The sequence below is a fragment of the Cervus canadensis genome, chromosome X (assembly GCF_019320065.1).
Source record: "Cervus canadensis isolate Bull #8, Minnesota chromosome X, ASM1932006v1, whole genome shotgun sequence".
Classification (NCBI taxonomy): Eukaryota; Metazoa; Chordata; class Mammalia; order Artiodactyla; family Cervidae; genus Cervus; species Cervus canadensis.
In genome coordinates, this window is record NC_057419.1 from 39,133,229 (window position 1) to 39,146,920 (window position 13,692).

At 45.4% G+C, this 13,692-nt stretch overlaps 1 protein-coding gene across 1 annotated transcript in view; it reads right to left on the bottom strand.

Annotated features, from left to right (window-relative positions):
• EDA (ectodysplasin A) overlaps positions 1-13,692 on the bottom strand; it is a 102,521-nt gene that overhangs the window by 4,925 nt on the left and 83,904 nt on the right. The window contains exons 2-6 of the mRNA XM_043459464.1: positions 11,916-11,939; positions 6,953-7,132; positions 5,018-5,052; positions 4,074-4,125; positions 1,064-1,194 (exon numbers count right to left, since the gene is read on the bottom strand). Coding sequence (XP_043315399.1) covers positions 1,064-1,194; positions 4,074-4,125; positions 5,018-5,052; positions 6,953-7,132; positions 11,916-11,939 — 422 coding nt within the window. The remainder of the gene's footprint in view (positions 1-1,063; positions 1,195-4,073; positions 4,126-5,017; positions 5,053-6,952; positions 7,133-11,915; positions 11,940-13,692) is intronic.

The following is a 13,692-nucleotide window of genomic DNA, read 5'->3' on the forward strand; positions in this document are numbered from 1 at the left end:
CACTTAGGACAAATGTCCCATAGGACATTGGTATCATACCCCTGGGTTTTGGGACACCCATATGTCACCCTAAATGACTTTAAGAAAGGCTGCTCCCTCCATAGACTGTTTAGGAGGCAGCAGCGCATTCAGGTATTAGGACTCCCAAAAAATAAAATAAATTTTATTTTTTTAAAAATTTTATTTATTTTTTTATAAATTTTATTTTTAAAAAATAAATTGAAAAAAAATCTTTGGGTCAGGACCCAAGCTGTGTCAGGATGTTTGGTGGGCTCAGCAAATGCTCGAGGACCCACCTTCTCTGACTACTTTCCTGAGAGACCCTTCTGCCGGCTTTGTTGTCTTTCTGTCCATCTGCCTGCTTGCCCCTCACCCCACAGAAGCCCCAGCCTCAAGGCTCATTCACCTCTAGCTCTGAGGAGCCACACTATTGGAGACACACAACAGGGTGGAAGTGGATGGGCACTGGCTGACCTGGGAAGTGGGCCCTGGGCCAGGACAAGGACAAAAACAGAGGGAGAGAAGTGCTGGGACAGAAAAAAAGGGAGACTAAAGAAGCAAGAATAACAGAGAAGCAGAAAGGTAGAGAAACAAATGGAAGAAAGAGAAAGGAAAGACAGAAATTTTTCTGAGGTGGAGAGAAGGTCCGGAAGAGCACTCTTCATTATAAAGCCAGTGGTGTGGGGAGGGACGGGTTCTCAGCAACCTCGGAACTGACTTTTAAAGAATATACTCAGGCAGAGTTCGGTTTTGGCAGTAGAACCAAACAGCTCAGCGGGGAAGCTAGGGCTTGGGGCCCTGTAGGAGGGGATCAGATGGCAGGGTGTGGGAGGGGCCTCTTTTCAGTTTTCAATCATATCTGGCTAAGAAAAAAACCCAAACAGCCCCTTCTGTCTCTCCTCCTTCCTTTCAACTCCCTCCCATAGTGGATCTTCCCTCCAACCTCCCCCACCCAGGACTTCAGCCATTGGCTGGTCTGGGCTGGCTCCACAGTGCCCCTCTGTGGCATGCAAAGGATCTGCATTCTGGATATAAGAAGAGTTAGGCCTGAGACCGTACTCACTTCTACCTGACTATAGATGAAGTAGGTGCCGTCCACCAGTACCTCCAACTCCCCACTGCGGGGGTGTAGCTTAAACACCTTGGGGTTCATGGTGATGCGAGACCAGTCATTGAGTACTCCACCTGAAAGATCTCAGTATGAGAGAACGGCAGTCACTCAGTACATGTCAGAATCATCTGGGCAATAGAAACAACAAATATCAAGTTGTACACAACCCCCACCCCCATTGTGATATAACCCGAATAGCCCAGGAGGCCCAGCTTTAAGAAGAACATCCGGAAGCAGAGAAAGCTTTGTAAATTGTAAATTGTCAATTTGTAAATTGGCAGCCAGGCCTGCTTCAGGCCTCTGGGGTCTGCATGTCCTTTCTGTTTCCTTTTCTGACTTCTCTGTCTAGAAGGATCTTTAACCAACACCTTCCAACTGGAATTGGGGGTGGTTGGTAAGAAGAGGGTGGGCACGCTGCCCTATTTTCTTTGTTGTTCTGAGGCCTGCACAGGCAAAATCCAGACAATGAGGGGCAGGCTAGGTCTTATTATTCCATTTCATCTCACCAGCCATGGCTCCTGAATCCCTATTTCTCCTTGTCCTTAACAGATACCTTTTTATAGTTCCTCCACACTCATTTCTTTCTGGAAAGTCTCCATGGGCCCCCAGTAAACCACTTGGCCCAAGGATCTGTCTACCTAGAGAACTTTAGGGATCAGGGTTAAGTCAGACTTCATGGCAGTCAGACAAGGAACCACCAGTAATAAGGCCATGTAGGGCAGAGGGATCTTTATGAGAGTGAGGGATCAACTGCCACACAGCCCTAGAACCAGCCAAATGGATGGAGAGGGTGTCAGAGCATGGAGGCGCTGCTGCAAAGCATTTCTCATTAATACCCCATTGTGGGTGGAGAGGCATGTGAGGCAGGAAGAAGAGCTTCCCTTTCCACTCTGTAGCAAATGGGATGTTCCTTCCCACCTCAAGAGGAGGGAGTCCAGGCTTGGGAGCCTTTTCCCTTCAAAACCATCCATTCTTAGAGATGCAGACATAGAGAAGAGATTTGTGGACACGGGGGTGTGTGTGCAGTGGGGAAGGAGCGGGTGGGATGAATGGAGAGAGTAGCATGGAAGAATATACACTACCATCTGTAAAATGGATAGCCAGTGCGAATCTGCTGTATGACCCAGGGAGCTCAAACCAGGGCTCTGTGACAACCTAGAGGGCTGGGAAGGGGTGGGAGGTAGGAAGGAGGTTCAAAAGGGAGGAGACATATGTATACCTATGGCTGATTCATGCTGATGTATGACAGAGACTGACACAATATTGTAAAGCAGTTATCCTTCAATTAAAAATAAATTTGAAAAAATCCATTCTTCATCCAAGAAAACATGTTTTGAAAGTCCATCCTTGGCTAGTCTCAGGCAGTCTGCCTTTCCGAGGTGAGGAAAAGGTGCCCATCTTCCCTTGAGGTGATAAGCAGACGGGATAGGAGTTCAAAGGAGACGCCCTGGCTCTGTCCCTCACGGAGGACCACTCTGCAGGAAATCTTCCTACCTCTGACCCCTCACTCTTGCTTCTGCTGGAACTAAAGATCAGTATAAACTACTTGGGGGATTGGCCCAGAGGGGTCGGAACTAGTCTTGTTGTATGGTGAGAGCAAAATCAGTAGCTTCTGGCATAACACTGAGGCCACCCATCCAGACACCCAAACGAATCTATTTCCTGACTGTCTCACTCCTCCCTGGATAGATGGTGACCATGGCCTACTCAGCGTCCTGGGTCCCAAGGCACCTGGTCCCAGCAGGACAGTTTGGGTTTTGGTGCCATTGTGTTCTTACTTATAGTTCTGAGGCAATTAAGTCAGGCATCCAGGTGGCAGTCCGAGAGGTAGCCAAGCCCAGTCAGTAAGGAAGCAGAGCACAGCCAGTTCAGGATGGACTGGGTTCTTAGAAGCTGTCCCCATGCAGCAGGTTTCTGACCCTTCATTTACTGCTTCTGTACTCACAGCCCCTCCCTTCTATTCCAAGCTCTGTAAGCATCTGGCATCTTGGCTGGTTTGCTGCTTCCTGAGGCTCCTGGGGGTTCATGCATTTTAGGCTTTGTATACCCTGGGAACTGGACATTATTTCAAAGCATTGTTCTTTAATGAATGTTCATGTCTCTTTGGGGAAGAAAATGAAGCTAATCACTCGGTGGAGTATACACACACATCACTGAAGTAGCATAGTGCAGTGGAAAGAGTCAGAGAGATGTGGTTTTGAATCCCAGCTCCTACTCTTAATGGAAATCTTGGGCCAGTTAATTAACCTTTCTGAGCTTCAGTTTCTGTCTCTGTAAAAAGGAGCTAATGCCTACCTTTGTTGTGAGGATCAAGTCAAATCAAAGACAAAAAAAGTATGTAGAAAACTCTAAAGTACCATACAAACATAAGGCAGTAGATTTAGTATGGTGTTGTCCAATCTCTCTGGTACTCTGTTTCCCCACCTTTGAAATGCAAGCATTACATTAAAGTAGGATTTCTAACCTCCTTCAATCCACCCCCCTTTTTTTGTAGACACTAGCATCTCATAATTCCTACAGAGTCTAACATGCCCCCACTTCCCTGAGAGAAATGCCCCTCTACCCTAGACCCATCACACAAGAAGATTTGATTTTATGTATTTCTACTTTCTATAATTTGTATTGTGAAAATGTTGATCAGACTACACATATTCCCAATGGTGACTCTGATTCAGCCTCCACTTTCCAAGAATCCCTGGTTTAGACAATGTCTCAAGCCCCTTTCAACTTCTTTTTTTTTTTAATCTGTGATTCTAACTGCAATTTGTAGTAACCAGTCTGAGGGCAAGCAATTACTTGAAACAGCCAGCAGAGGGCAAAATGGAGTAGAGAATGGCCCCTAGTGTCAAGGGTACCTCCGAGGTCTGAGAGGAACTAGGCTGGGTGATTATTTGAAGGCCGTGGGGAAGGGTGGTGGGGGGAAGAAACTCTTCTTAAGGAGAGAGCCTACTTTGACTCTTACCATTCTTGACTTGGATCGCTGACCCTTGGCCCTGTAGATGCACCACGGCTGGCTGGGAAGATGAGAACAGAGAAAATAGTCACTGTGAGAAATGGCTGCTTGCTCAGCCACCAGTTGCCAGGATTCCACCTTCTAGTCTTCATTTGTATCCCAATTCTGACCCCTCTCCCCTGTCTTGGGATGTTAGTGGCCATATTTCTCCTAGAGGGTAATATGATTTTATAGCTCTGCCAGACGTAATGCCTCTGAGCCTTATTTCCCTAACTGTGAAATGGGGATGCTGAGAATCTCTGTCTGGCCTCTCTCACAGAGATGTCTGAAGATCAACTGAGGTGAAGAATATAAAATACCCTGCAAGCCATCCAGCACCGTGCAGCTGTGTAGATTGATTGCTGTGGCCAAACAGCTGTAGTGAAAGAAGCCGTGATGAGACAAGGCGAGGTGGTGGAAACTGCCAGTAGAGATGGATCAGGAAGCTCAGAGACTAGGGAGGAGCCCTTCAGGCCCTGAAGGCAGAAGGCCAGGCTGGGCTTGACCTGGAACTGGTTGGCTGATTTTCAAGAACATATTCTTAAACTTCTAAGCTGCTGACGTCAGGTGGTTAGAGTGCCGACAAGGTGTCTGGTGTAGTCGGGGAGGCCCAGGACCAGGTGAATAGGCCTCGCTGACAGCTCATGTCAGCTGACTACTGAGCTTGGCTGTGGTGACCCTCTGTCTCCTAGGGAATGGGGAAAAATAGCCACAGCTCAGTTCTGTTGCTAAAAGCAGGCCCTGGGGCAAAGTTTTTCTATTCATGGGAGGGGGCTGTGAATGAAAACCCCCCAGATCCTCCAGGGTCTCCTCACAAAAGAAAGCCTCAGCAAACTAAGCAGGGAGCAAACTCAAGGGTGGCTCAGGCCTGTGGCCTTCCCTCCTTCCCAGCAAGACAGCAATTCCCAGCCAACCTGGTTTTCTCGAGTTCCAGCTTTATCAGCAGCACCTGCAAAATAGGACAGGCCAGTCAGAGGGTATGCTCTGTCTACTTGCTTTTCTCTTCATCTAGGCAGCCAATGGCACTGAGCTTTTGCTCCCTGTCTGAGCCAAGCCAGGCTCACTCTGAGCCTTTTGCAAAGCAGCATCTGAGCCTTATTTTCCAGGGCTCAGAGCTGGAGGGAGAGTCAGGGTGTGATGCGGGGCTCTGGAGTGGGAGATGACACCTCTTTCTTCTCTGACTTGTCCCTGACCTGCATCTTCAGTGTGCCCAGCACCCAGCAGGAAACTGGCTTCTCGCCAACAATGGCCCAAGGCAAGTGCCACTGAGCACTCATGGTGACAGAGGAGAGTGCATTCCTGCCACCATGTGACCCCAAGACAATGGTGCTTGCTTCTTTAGCCTTTTGTTCTCCATTACTTTTCTCTGTAGAATGCATTGCCATTTGTAAACATCTTGCTTCTTTAATTGTCACTCTCGTCCTGTACAACATAAATTCCACGAGAACAAGAACCACTAATCAATATATCTCTTGCACATAGAAAGTACGCAATGAATATTTGTAGAAAGATTGGATGAAAAAAAAATCCAAACTGCATCTCTTGGGGCCACAATGACACTGATTAGCCCTGTTTGAACTACCAGTCAAAGAATATGAGTCTTGTGGCAGTATTCTTGGACCCAGAGAAATCAGCTGTGAAGAGTCCATTTCTGTAAAAGCCCCAAGACACAAGAGGGGAGCAGGAGAAGGAAATAGCAACTGACCTAAGCCCAGGCAGTCTGACTCCTGTCAACTCTGATTAGGCAGGTTTGGATCTGCATCAATACCTTTGGGATGGCCTTCTGGGCCCAAGGGGAAAGATGCAAAGAGATTAAATGCTATTCAAATGGGCAATGTGGTAGGGGAAGGATGTAACACAATAAGCACTTGGTTCCTCAACAGGTTGGTCTTGGTGCCTCTGTCTGCTGCTTCCACAGCCTGAATGACTCATAAGTTTCCAACTCCTTGATTATCAGTGACTACTGGTCTACCTCTATGGGAAAGGCATTTCAGAGTTCATGGGATGAGACTACTCTAGGGCTTGTCATTCTGTCCAGCCCCCAACATTTCTCTCCATGTTGTTGTTATCGTTTAGTCGCTAAGTTGTGTCTGACTCTTTGTGACCCCATGAACTGTAGCCCACTGGGCTCCTCTGTCCGTGGGATTTCCCAGGCAAGAATACTGGAATGGGTTACCATTTCCATCTCTAGGGGATCTTCCCGGGCCAGGGATCAAACCCGCATCTCCTGCATTGGCAGGTGAGTTCTTTACCTGGGAGCCACTAGGGAAGCCCATTCCTCCCTTTTGCCTTTTTCTAATCAAACATCAGTATGTGAAGCTAGATGCTGGAAATCAGAGGAGACAAAATCCACAGGTCAAGAACAGGTATCTCTTCCTTGACAGGGTGGTATAAATACGAAGTTAGAGCAAGGCAGGCCCTACTGACTTGTTCAATTCCTAACTCTCCACTGAGCTAGGAGACCACACGCCATCAGTCATGTCTGACTCTTTGCGACCCTGAGGACTGTAGCCCACCAGGCTCCTCTGTCCATGGGATTCTCCAGGCAAGAATACTGGAGTGGGTTGCCATGCCTTCCTCCAGGGAATCTTCCTGACTCAGGAATCAAACCAGTGTCTCTTACATCTTCTGCATTGGCAGGCAGATTCTTTACCACTAGCACCTCCTGGGAAGCCCCATTAATAAGAAGTTAGAGAAGGGCAGGCTCTACTGGCTTGTCCAATTCCTAGCTCTCCACTGAGCAAGAAGACCACACACCATCATTTTAAACTGCCCTTGGGATCACCTGTTCCTGTTCTATTAGAGAACTTTTAAGGAGCCTAGGACAGTGGAGAGATGGAAGAACTCACCAGAAGGTCCTTGGAGGCCAGGGGGTCCTTGAGGACCAGGAGGACCTGGAGGGCCGGGTGGTCCCATAACAGTTGTTCCTGGAATCCCAGGAATCCCTGGAATCCCTGGGGGTCCTTGGGGTCCTGGAGGTCCTGGAGGTCCTGGGGGGCCATTGGGTCCAGGAGGTCCTGCCTTCTTTCCTGAAAGATGACATTAGGTATCACATTTATAATTATTGACTGAGAGTGTACTGTCAGGAGTCCCACAGCTTTCTCATGACACAAAGTTGGCCCTCTGGGAGTTCCTGCTCTTAAAGAGGTGGATACTTTTATCACACATCACACACACACACACACACACACTTTGTGTTTCATGAATCAGCATTTACAGGCTGGGTTTGAAGAAATAATGACCCTCAAGGAACTTGGTCTCATGTGGAAACAGACACAGTCACAGGACAGTAGAAGTGTTGCATTAATTGTAGGGACAAAATGCTGGAGAGGTCAGGGAAGGCTTAAAAAAGGAGGTTACAGTTTGGCTAAGTCCAAAGGATCAGAATCACCAAGTGGGTAGACCTTAAAAAAAAACCTTTTAGAATTGAGAACTGGGCTATTGTTGCAGAGTGTGGCTCTCATGTTTACTATCCAGGTTGGTGGACTTGATGTGGATGAGACGAGCAAGCTAGGAGGCCAGCTTGACCTTAGGAAGACTATCAGCTCCAGGAAGGCTTCCTGTAGGAGTCAGGATGTACAGGGACTTGAACTTGGGATGAAGGCTGGAAAGCAGAATTGGAAGGAGTCTGGGAAGATGAGAGGTGGTGGGGGGAGGGGGAGGGAGGAGAGAAGGAGAGAGAGAGAAGGCTCAAGTAACATAAGAAAAGAAGGGGTGGTGGAGACCAGAGAGAGCTGAGCTGTGGAGGAAGCAGCAGGCAGGTTTTGCTTTCTCAGCTGACCTCTCTAAACCCTATTTTTAAAGAGCTCTGGGAAAGGAAATTCTGCAGAATCCCTTGGTAGCATGTTCCAATGTTTATCACCCCCTCACTGTTAGGAAGTTCTTCTGTATATTGAACTGAAATTCCTCCTGTGGAAGTTTAAGCTCTTATTCTATTGTTTGTATAGATAGAAAAGAATAGTTGACATCATACACACAATAACCCTAATGTGCTCAAGGACATTAAGTCACCTATCAACTTCTATTTTTATAGGCTAAATAATCTAGCTTCCCAGAGTCTTCTTTCCTCAGAGGCCCTATTCTTGAATGTATTATTAATCAAGCCACCAGATCCTCCCCATTTCCTCCTTGCCCTCCTTTCAGAGCAGTCTCAGCCTTCCTATTCCACATTCCAGTCCTTCCCATATTCCCACCAGATCTACGTTAACCAAGTCCTAACTGTGGCCTTGAACTGAAAGCTCCAGTCCTTCCTGTTTACCTCCTTGCTCTGTGCAGTCCAATTCAAGAACTGCAGGTGGTCACAGGAGGGCGGCTGCTTCCTCACTTCCCTGCCTTTCCACAGTCTTGTGGAAGTCCCAGGAATGGGAACCTTTCCCCAGCCTCCATCATGGTGTCTTCACTTGTGATACTTTCTTCCTTTTAAAATATAACCCTGTCAAGTCTCACTTAAATACCTCTTTCCTGACACTGCCTTCTGGCTTCCTGGACTTGCAGGCTGGAGAATCCTGTTCTGATTCATCAGGTTCTCTTTTAAGGAGAATGCCGTGCTCAAGAAACCCAATCCCCATGGCAACGCCACTCAAGAGGTCAGTTGTCCATGTCTAACCACATCTGCATTTACAATGAAACAACAGGGTCATTGTGGGGCCCCTTCCCCAGGGAGGAAAATAAGGAAAGTACAGAGAGCTTTTCTCCCAGGGAGAGGCAGGAGTTTTAGCATTTTCCCTGCACTTAGCAGCAAAAGATTCAATCTGCCCAGTTATGAGATCTAGCCAATTTTAAGATGCTGAACAGGAAAGCCATCTCCCTTCAGATTTGGGCAGATTCCAAGTCAGGCTTATTCAGTGCCCAAGTTTCAATTCCACCTAGTGTAGTGGAAAAAACAGGGAATCTGTAGCCGGGAGATAAGTCTGTAAGCCTCAGCTCTGCCATGGACACATACTTTGGGCAAATTCCTTCTTCTCCCCGAACCTTAGTTTCTCCATCAGTGAAACGAGGAGCTTGGCTTCGATGATTTCTCTAAGTTTCCTCACAAGACTGAGGTTCCGTAAGGAGGACTGACTTACTCCTGATAGTCAGGAGGCTTCCCTAGTTTGATTATAAAGTCTGCTTCTTTCTCATTCTTTTATGGGTGGCACAGACACATGGGATGGTGCATAGTAGGCTGTCTCCTGTCCCAGAATTTCCAGGCCTAACAGTGATTTTTGAGCTAGAGGGGGTTCTGCGGGTAGTGTGAACTTCAGTATCAAGATTGTGAGTCTCCTGTGATTATTAATGTAATTTTGGAAGAATCAGAGCCAGAAACTCCTCCAGTGAAAGAGAATACTGGTTGCAGTGTAAACAGAGAATGTTCACTTACAAAAATGCTAGAAGGAATCTGGGAAATAGCTCCTGCTGGGATCTAGTTCTGCAGCTGGTGGTCTTTGCTTCTCTGCAACCAGGTGTAGGCAAGTGCACTTCTCATCTTTGCACCCTTATAGAAAATTGGCCCAGAGAGAAGCATGCACAAAATGACCCCTGGACTAAGAGGATGACTTTAGAGTACTGCATTCCTTCTCTGGATTTCCTTACTTTAACAGAGCACTTCATGATGCAAAAGCCCAGAGACTTTTGTACATATAAAGTTACCCTGTGTAGTCTTAGATGGAAGAATACACACATTTTTTTAGTGACACTCAAATTGTTGACAGGATGAACTAAGAGCGGGGAGAGAGAGTTATGGGAGGGGGAAATTTCCATTAAAGGATGGACATGAAATGAACAAATCAATTTACCTCTTTAGGCATATGCCTACTCATTGTATCCAAGGAAATCTGTATTAAATGGCTTCTAAATCACTTTTAGCCAAGACAAATGTTTAAGGCCTATGTGCATTCTATTCCCAATAATGGCCCACATACCAGGTAGTAGTGCTGGCCAGCGATTCGAGTCACTGCCAGAAGCTTTGGGATCTCCTGAGTTTGTAATTCCAGAGCTTCTCACCTAGACAATTGCCTTCTATTACCACTGCCAAGCGTGTTCTCTCGGGGTCATCCCTTGGATGACACTGAAGTGGGTGCTGTTCCCCACCATACACATGCCTTGTAATTGGGTAAATCACTAGCCTACTTGCTGTTCCCTCAGATATGATGTGTTCTTTCATGCCTTTGAGACCTGCCAGTTCTCTTTGCTAGAATGTTAATCCCCCTTTTTCCCCCTCATCCTTCAAAGTCCAGGTTAGATAATATTTTCTCTGAGATGTGGTACCTCACTCCCCAGGGAGAACTACTTGTTCTTTCTCTGTGCTCTCCCAGCACCCTGCTCATGCTTCTATGATTGAATTTTTAAATACTATAATGCAATTATTTGTGTGTTCTTCCATGATTCCAACTACACTGGAAGATTTTAGAGGGCAGAAACCATTTATCTTCATCTCTGTATCTCAGCTGATGCTTATTCACTGTCTAGTGAATGAGTGAGTAGGAAAAAACCCCTAATAGTTATCATTACAAAGTACTCTTGAGGCTACCTATTAAGAAAAAAACAAGTCACCCCTGGACTCGTGTTAGGAGCAGAGGGTGTCATTGTCCAGGCCAGGGGAGCTTTCTAGGTTTGTTAAAATTTCTGTCTTAAAGGGATCTGACAAGAAAAGAAAACTGCACACTTGAAAGTCAAATTTACTTTCTTAAAAGACAGAATAGCTCGGTGAATGCCCAGGCCCCACAGAGAAATGTTTCTTCACTGACTCCAGTTCTCTGACTGTTTCCCAATTTTGCTCAGCTCAGGTCCTCAGGGGCCAGGCCATTCCTCAGCCTCTATCCAACAGGGACACAAGTTTCCCATGTGAGCCATGGCACCTCAAGCCACTGGAGTACCCTACTGCTCAGAGAAGTGACAGGAGGCAGCTGAAGCCAATGTTTTGGGTCTAATCTGGGGTTGATAATATATTCTATAAAGCTCCAGAAGTGTTAACAGACAGAATTATTTCACTTAGAATATTTTAATGAAAAATCATAAATTTCACTCTATTTTCCTCCCAGGTCAGAACACAAAAACAAATAGGTACTTAAAACTGGTTTCAAAAAAAAAAAAAAAAAAACTGGTTTCAAGGTTGGGTTTCTTGGTCTTAAGGAGTGAACCATATTGCCTGGTCCTGTCTTTTAGAACCTATCTATTGTTGGGTTCCTCTTTTCAAGAAGGCAAGCTCTTGTACAAACTCATGGGTCATTCCTACTGCAAGTACACTGGAGACTTACAGACCCAGCAATAGTACAATGGATGCGCTCGACTAGAAGCTTCTTGGAAAAGACAAAAAGGTCAGGGTACTTCTATAGCCAAGTTTTTCCATTATAAAGAATATACTGAAATGCCAGAGCAAGAAATACCTTCCCTGACTACTTGAGAAATAGGCGAGGGATAGCTTTTAGGCCAAAAAAGAGGGTACAGACATCTCTCAGGACATCATTCACACCTGGTCATTGATTTGATAAATGAGGGGGAAAAAAAGGAGAAAAGAGAAGGTCAGGGGAAAGAGTAAGGAAGAATGAAGGAAAGAGAGGTAAATGAATTGTATGGAAGAGGGAGCAAGAAAGAAAAGCAAAAACAACTTTCATAAGTTGCTAAGAAGCAATTCTATCTTTAATAGAGCATCACTGAAAAATGATAGATATTTCTTATTCCCTGGAAGCTATAGTACTCAAGATCACAGGTGACTGAGTAAAACAATGGACAAACAGCACTGAAAGAGTATAAAAATCCTTCTCCCTTGATTTTTTTCTTCTAATTTTAGAAAAGACACGACGGCAATTTTATAAAATCTAGAGATTGACTTACCCTTTTTCTTGTTTTTAACAGGACCTATTAAAAAGAAAAAAAGGAAATTTAAGTCACTTCAAATTAACAGACAGTGTGTATTCTTCAAGATGTTCACAGGAGGAACCACTAAGAAACTGCAAATTTGAGGGAGCCCCAAGCTGAGGGTCAGGTTATTGGCAAGGCATCTAACAACTATCAGACCTCCCCAATCTGTCTCTGACTGTTGTAACAATAAAGTTACAAGGAAGATTCTTTCCTGGGGAGAAAAATTTTTCAGGCTTAATCTTTGGAGTGAGGGAATGAGTACTTCTCCATAAAAATGAAATGTCCAGAAATGCAGACCTCAACAACCTTAGGACGGCATTCCATTAATTATGCAAGTCCTGAGACACACATTCAGGTCAGGAACTGATATGAAATCTCGAGTTGAAGCTTGAAGGAAAAAAGGGTCATTTTCATGGATGGAGCAGAGCAGTAGCAGTTTACTTTTTAGTCCCTTCCTTGCCGTTATTTAAATTGTTAGTTATTCAAGTAGTGCAGCCATAATACATTCACATGGGGGCCACATGAACTCCTACTGTAATTTATCATAAGTTAACAGACACTTTAAAAGAAGTGTCAACAGTTTCACCAACAATGAAATCACAAGCATTTTCTGGGGAATTACTTCTAAAGAAAACAATTCTAATCAATTGAGGGCACTCAGAAAACCCAAGGCTTTTCTCATATAGTTAGGTAACAATCACTCCTCAGACATTACACAGTGTAGCTGTCTCCAGATGTGCAGGCATGTTTTTCCCTACTGGGGACACAATTCACTTCATTCTGTAGGGGGATTTAATTTTCTTTAGATGCAGGTATTTGAAATCTGTTCCAAACTCCCATGAAGACCCTACTGGACCACATTAAACCCCTGTCAGTGCCCTCAGGAGCTCACAAGAAGAACATCAAGCATTTTTTGTGTATTGTTTTATTGACTATAAAACATATTTCCATCTGCCATCTCATTTTACTCTTGCAACAAGCCTGAATGGTCTTTACTAGTAAGAGCTCACTCTATCAAAGATTCTGTCTAAGCAGACTCAATCAGAAGTCAGTAAAGTCTCTTAACTTGGAGGGCTGCCAGTGTGGCCATCAGTCCCTTGAAAACCAATGTCTCTGTAGACTTTCCTGGCAAAATAATTTCATGTGCAACTGTAGGTATTATTATGTGCAGGGAATGTTTATGGTTGGGTTTAGTAACGTGCTGCATTTAAGGTCATGATTCTCCATTCTTCTATCCTCATTTCTTCTCTCTCTCCTCCCAGTTTCTTTACTGTCTATCTTTTATGTTTACAACAGCACTGAGATTGTACACAGAGGTTCTGGCAAGGAAGCACAGCTAGACAGATTTTACTAAATAAGAGGCAGCTTGAGAAGGGCCACCTTCTTGAACAAGAAAGTTTTTTGGGGAAGGATTTACATAGAAAGGCCTAATCCCATCAACCAGCTACCAGCTAACCAGTTGGTTACCTCAGCCTGGGAGACCAGTGAGATGACAGCCATTGCAGACACTGCCCTCAGACAGATTGTGTTAGCCCCGGCCAAGCTTCTGACCATTTTGGCTGGTTAAAAGGTTACTACTGTTACACTGTGGGCTTCCCTGATAGCTCAGTTGGTAAAGAATCCGCCTGCAATGCAGGAGACCCCAGTACAATTCCTGGGTGGAGAAGAGCCACTGGAGAAGGGAGAGGCTACCCACTCCAGTTTTTGGGCTTCCCTTGTGGCTCAGCCAGTAAAGAATCCATCTGCAATG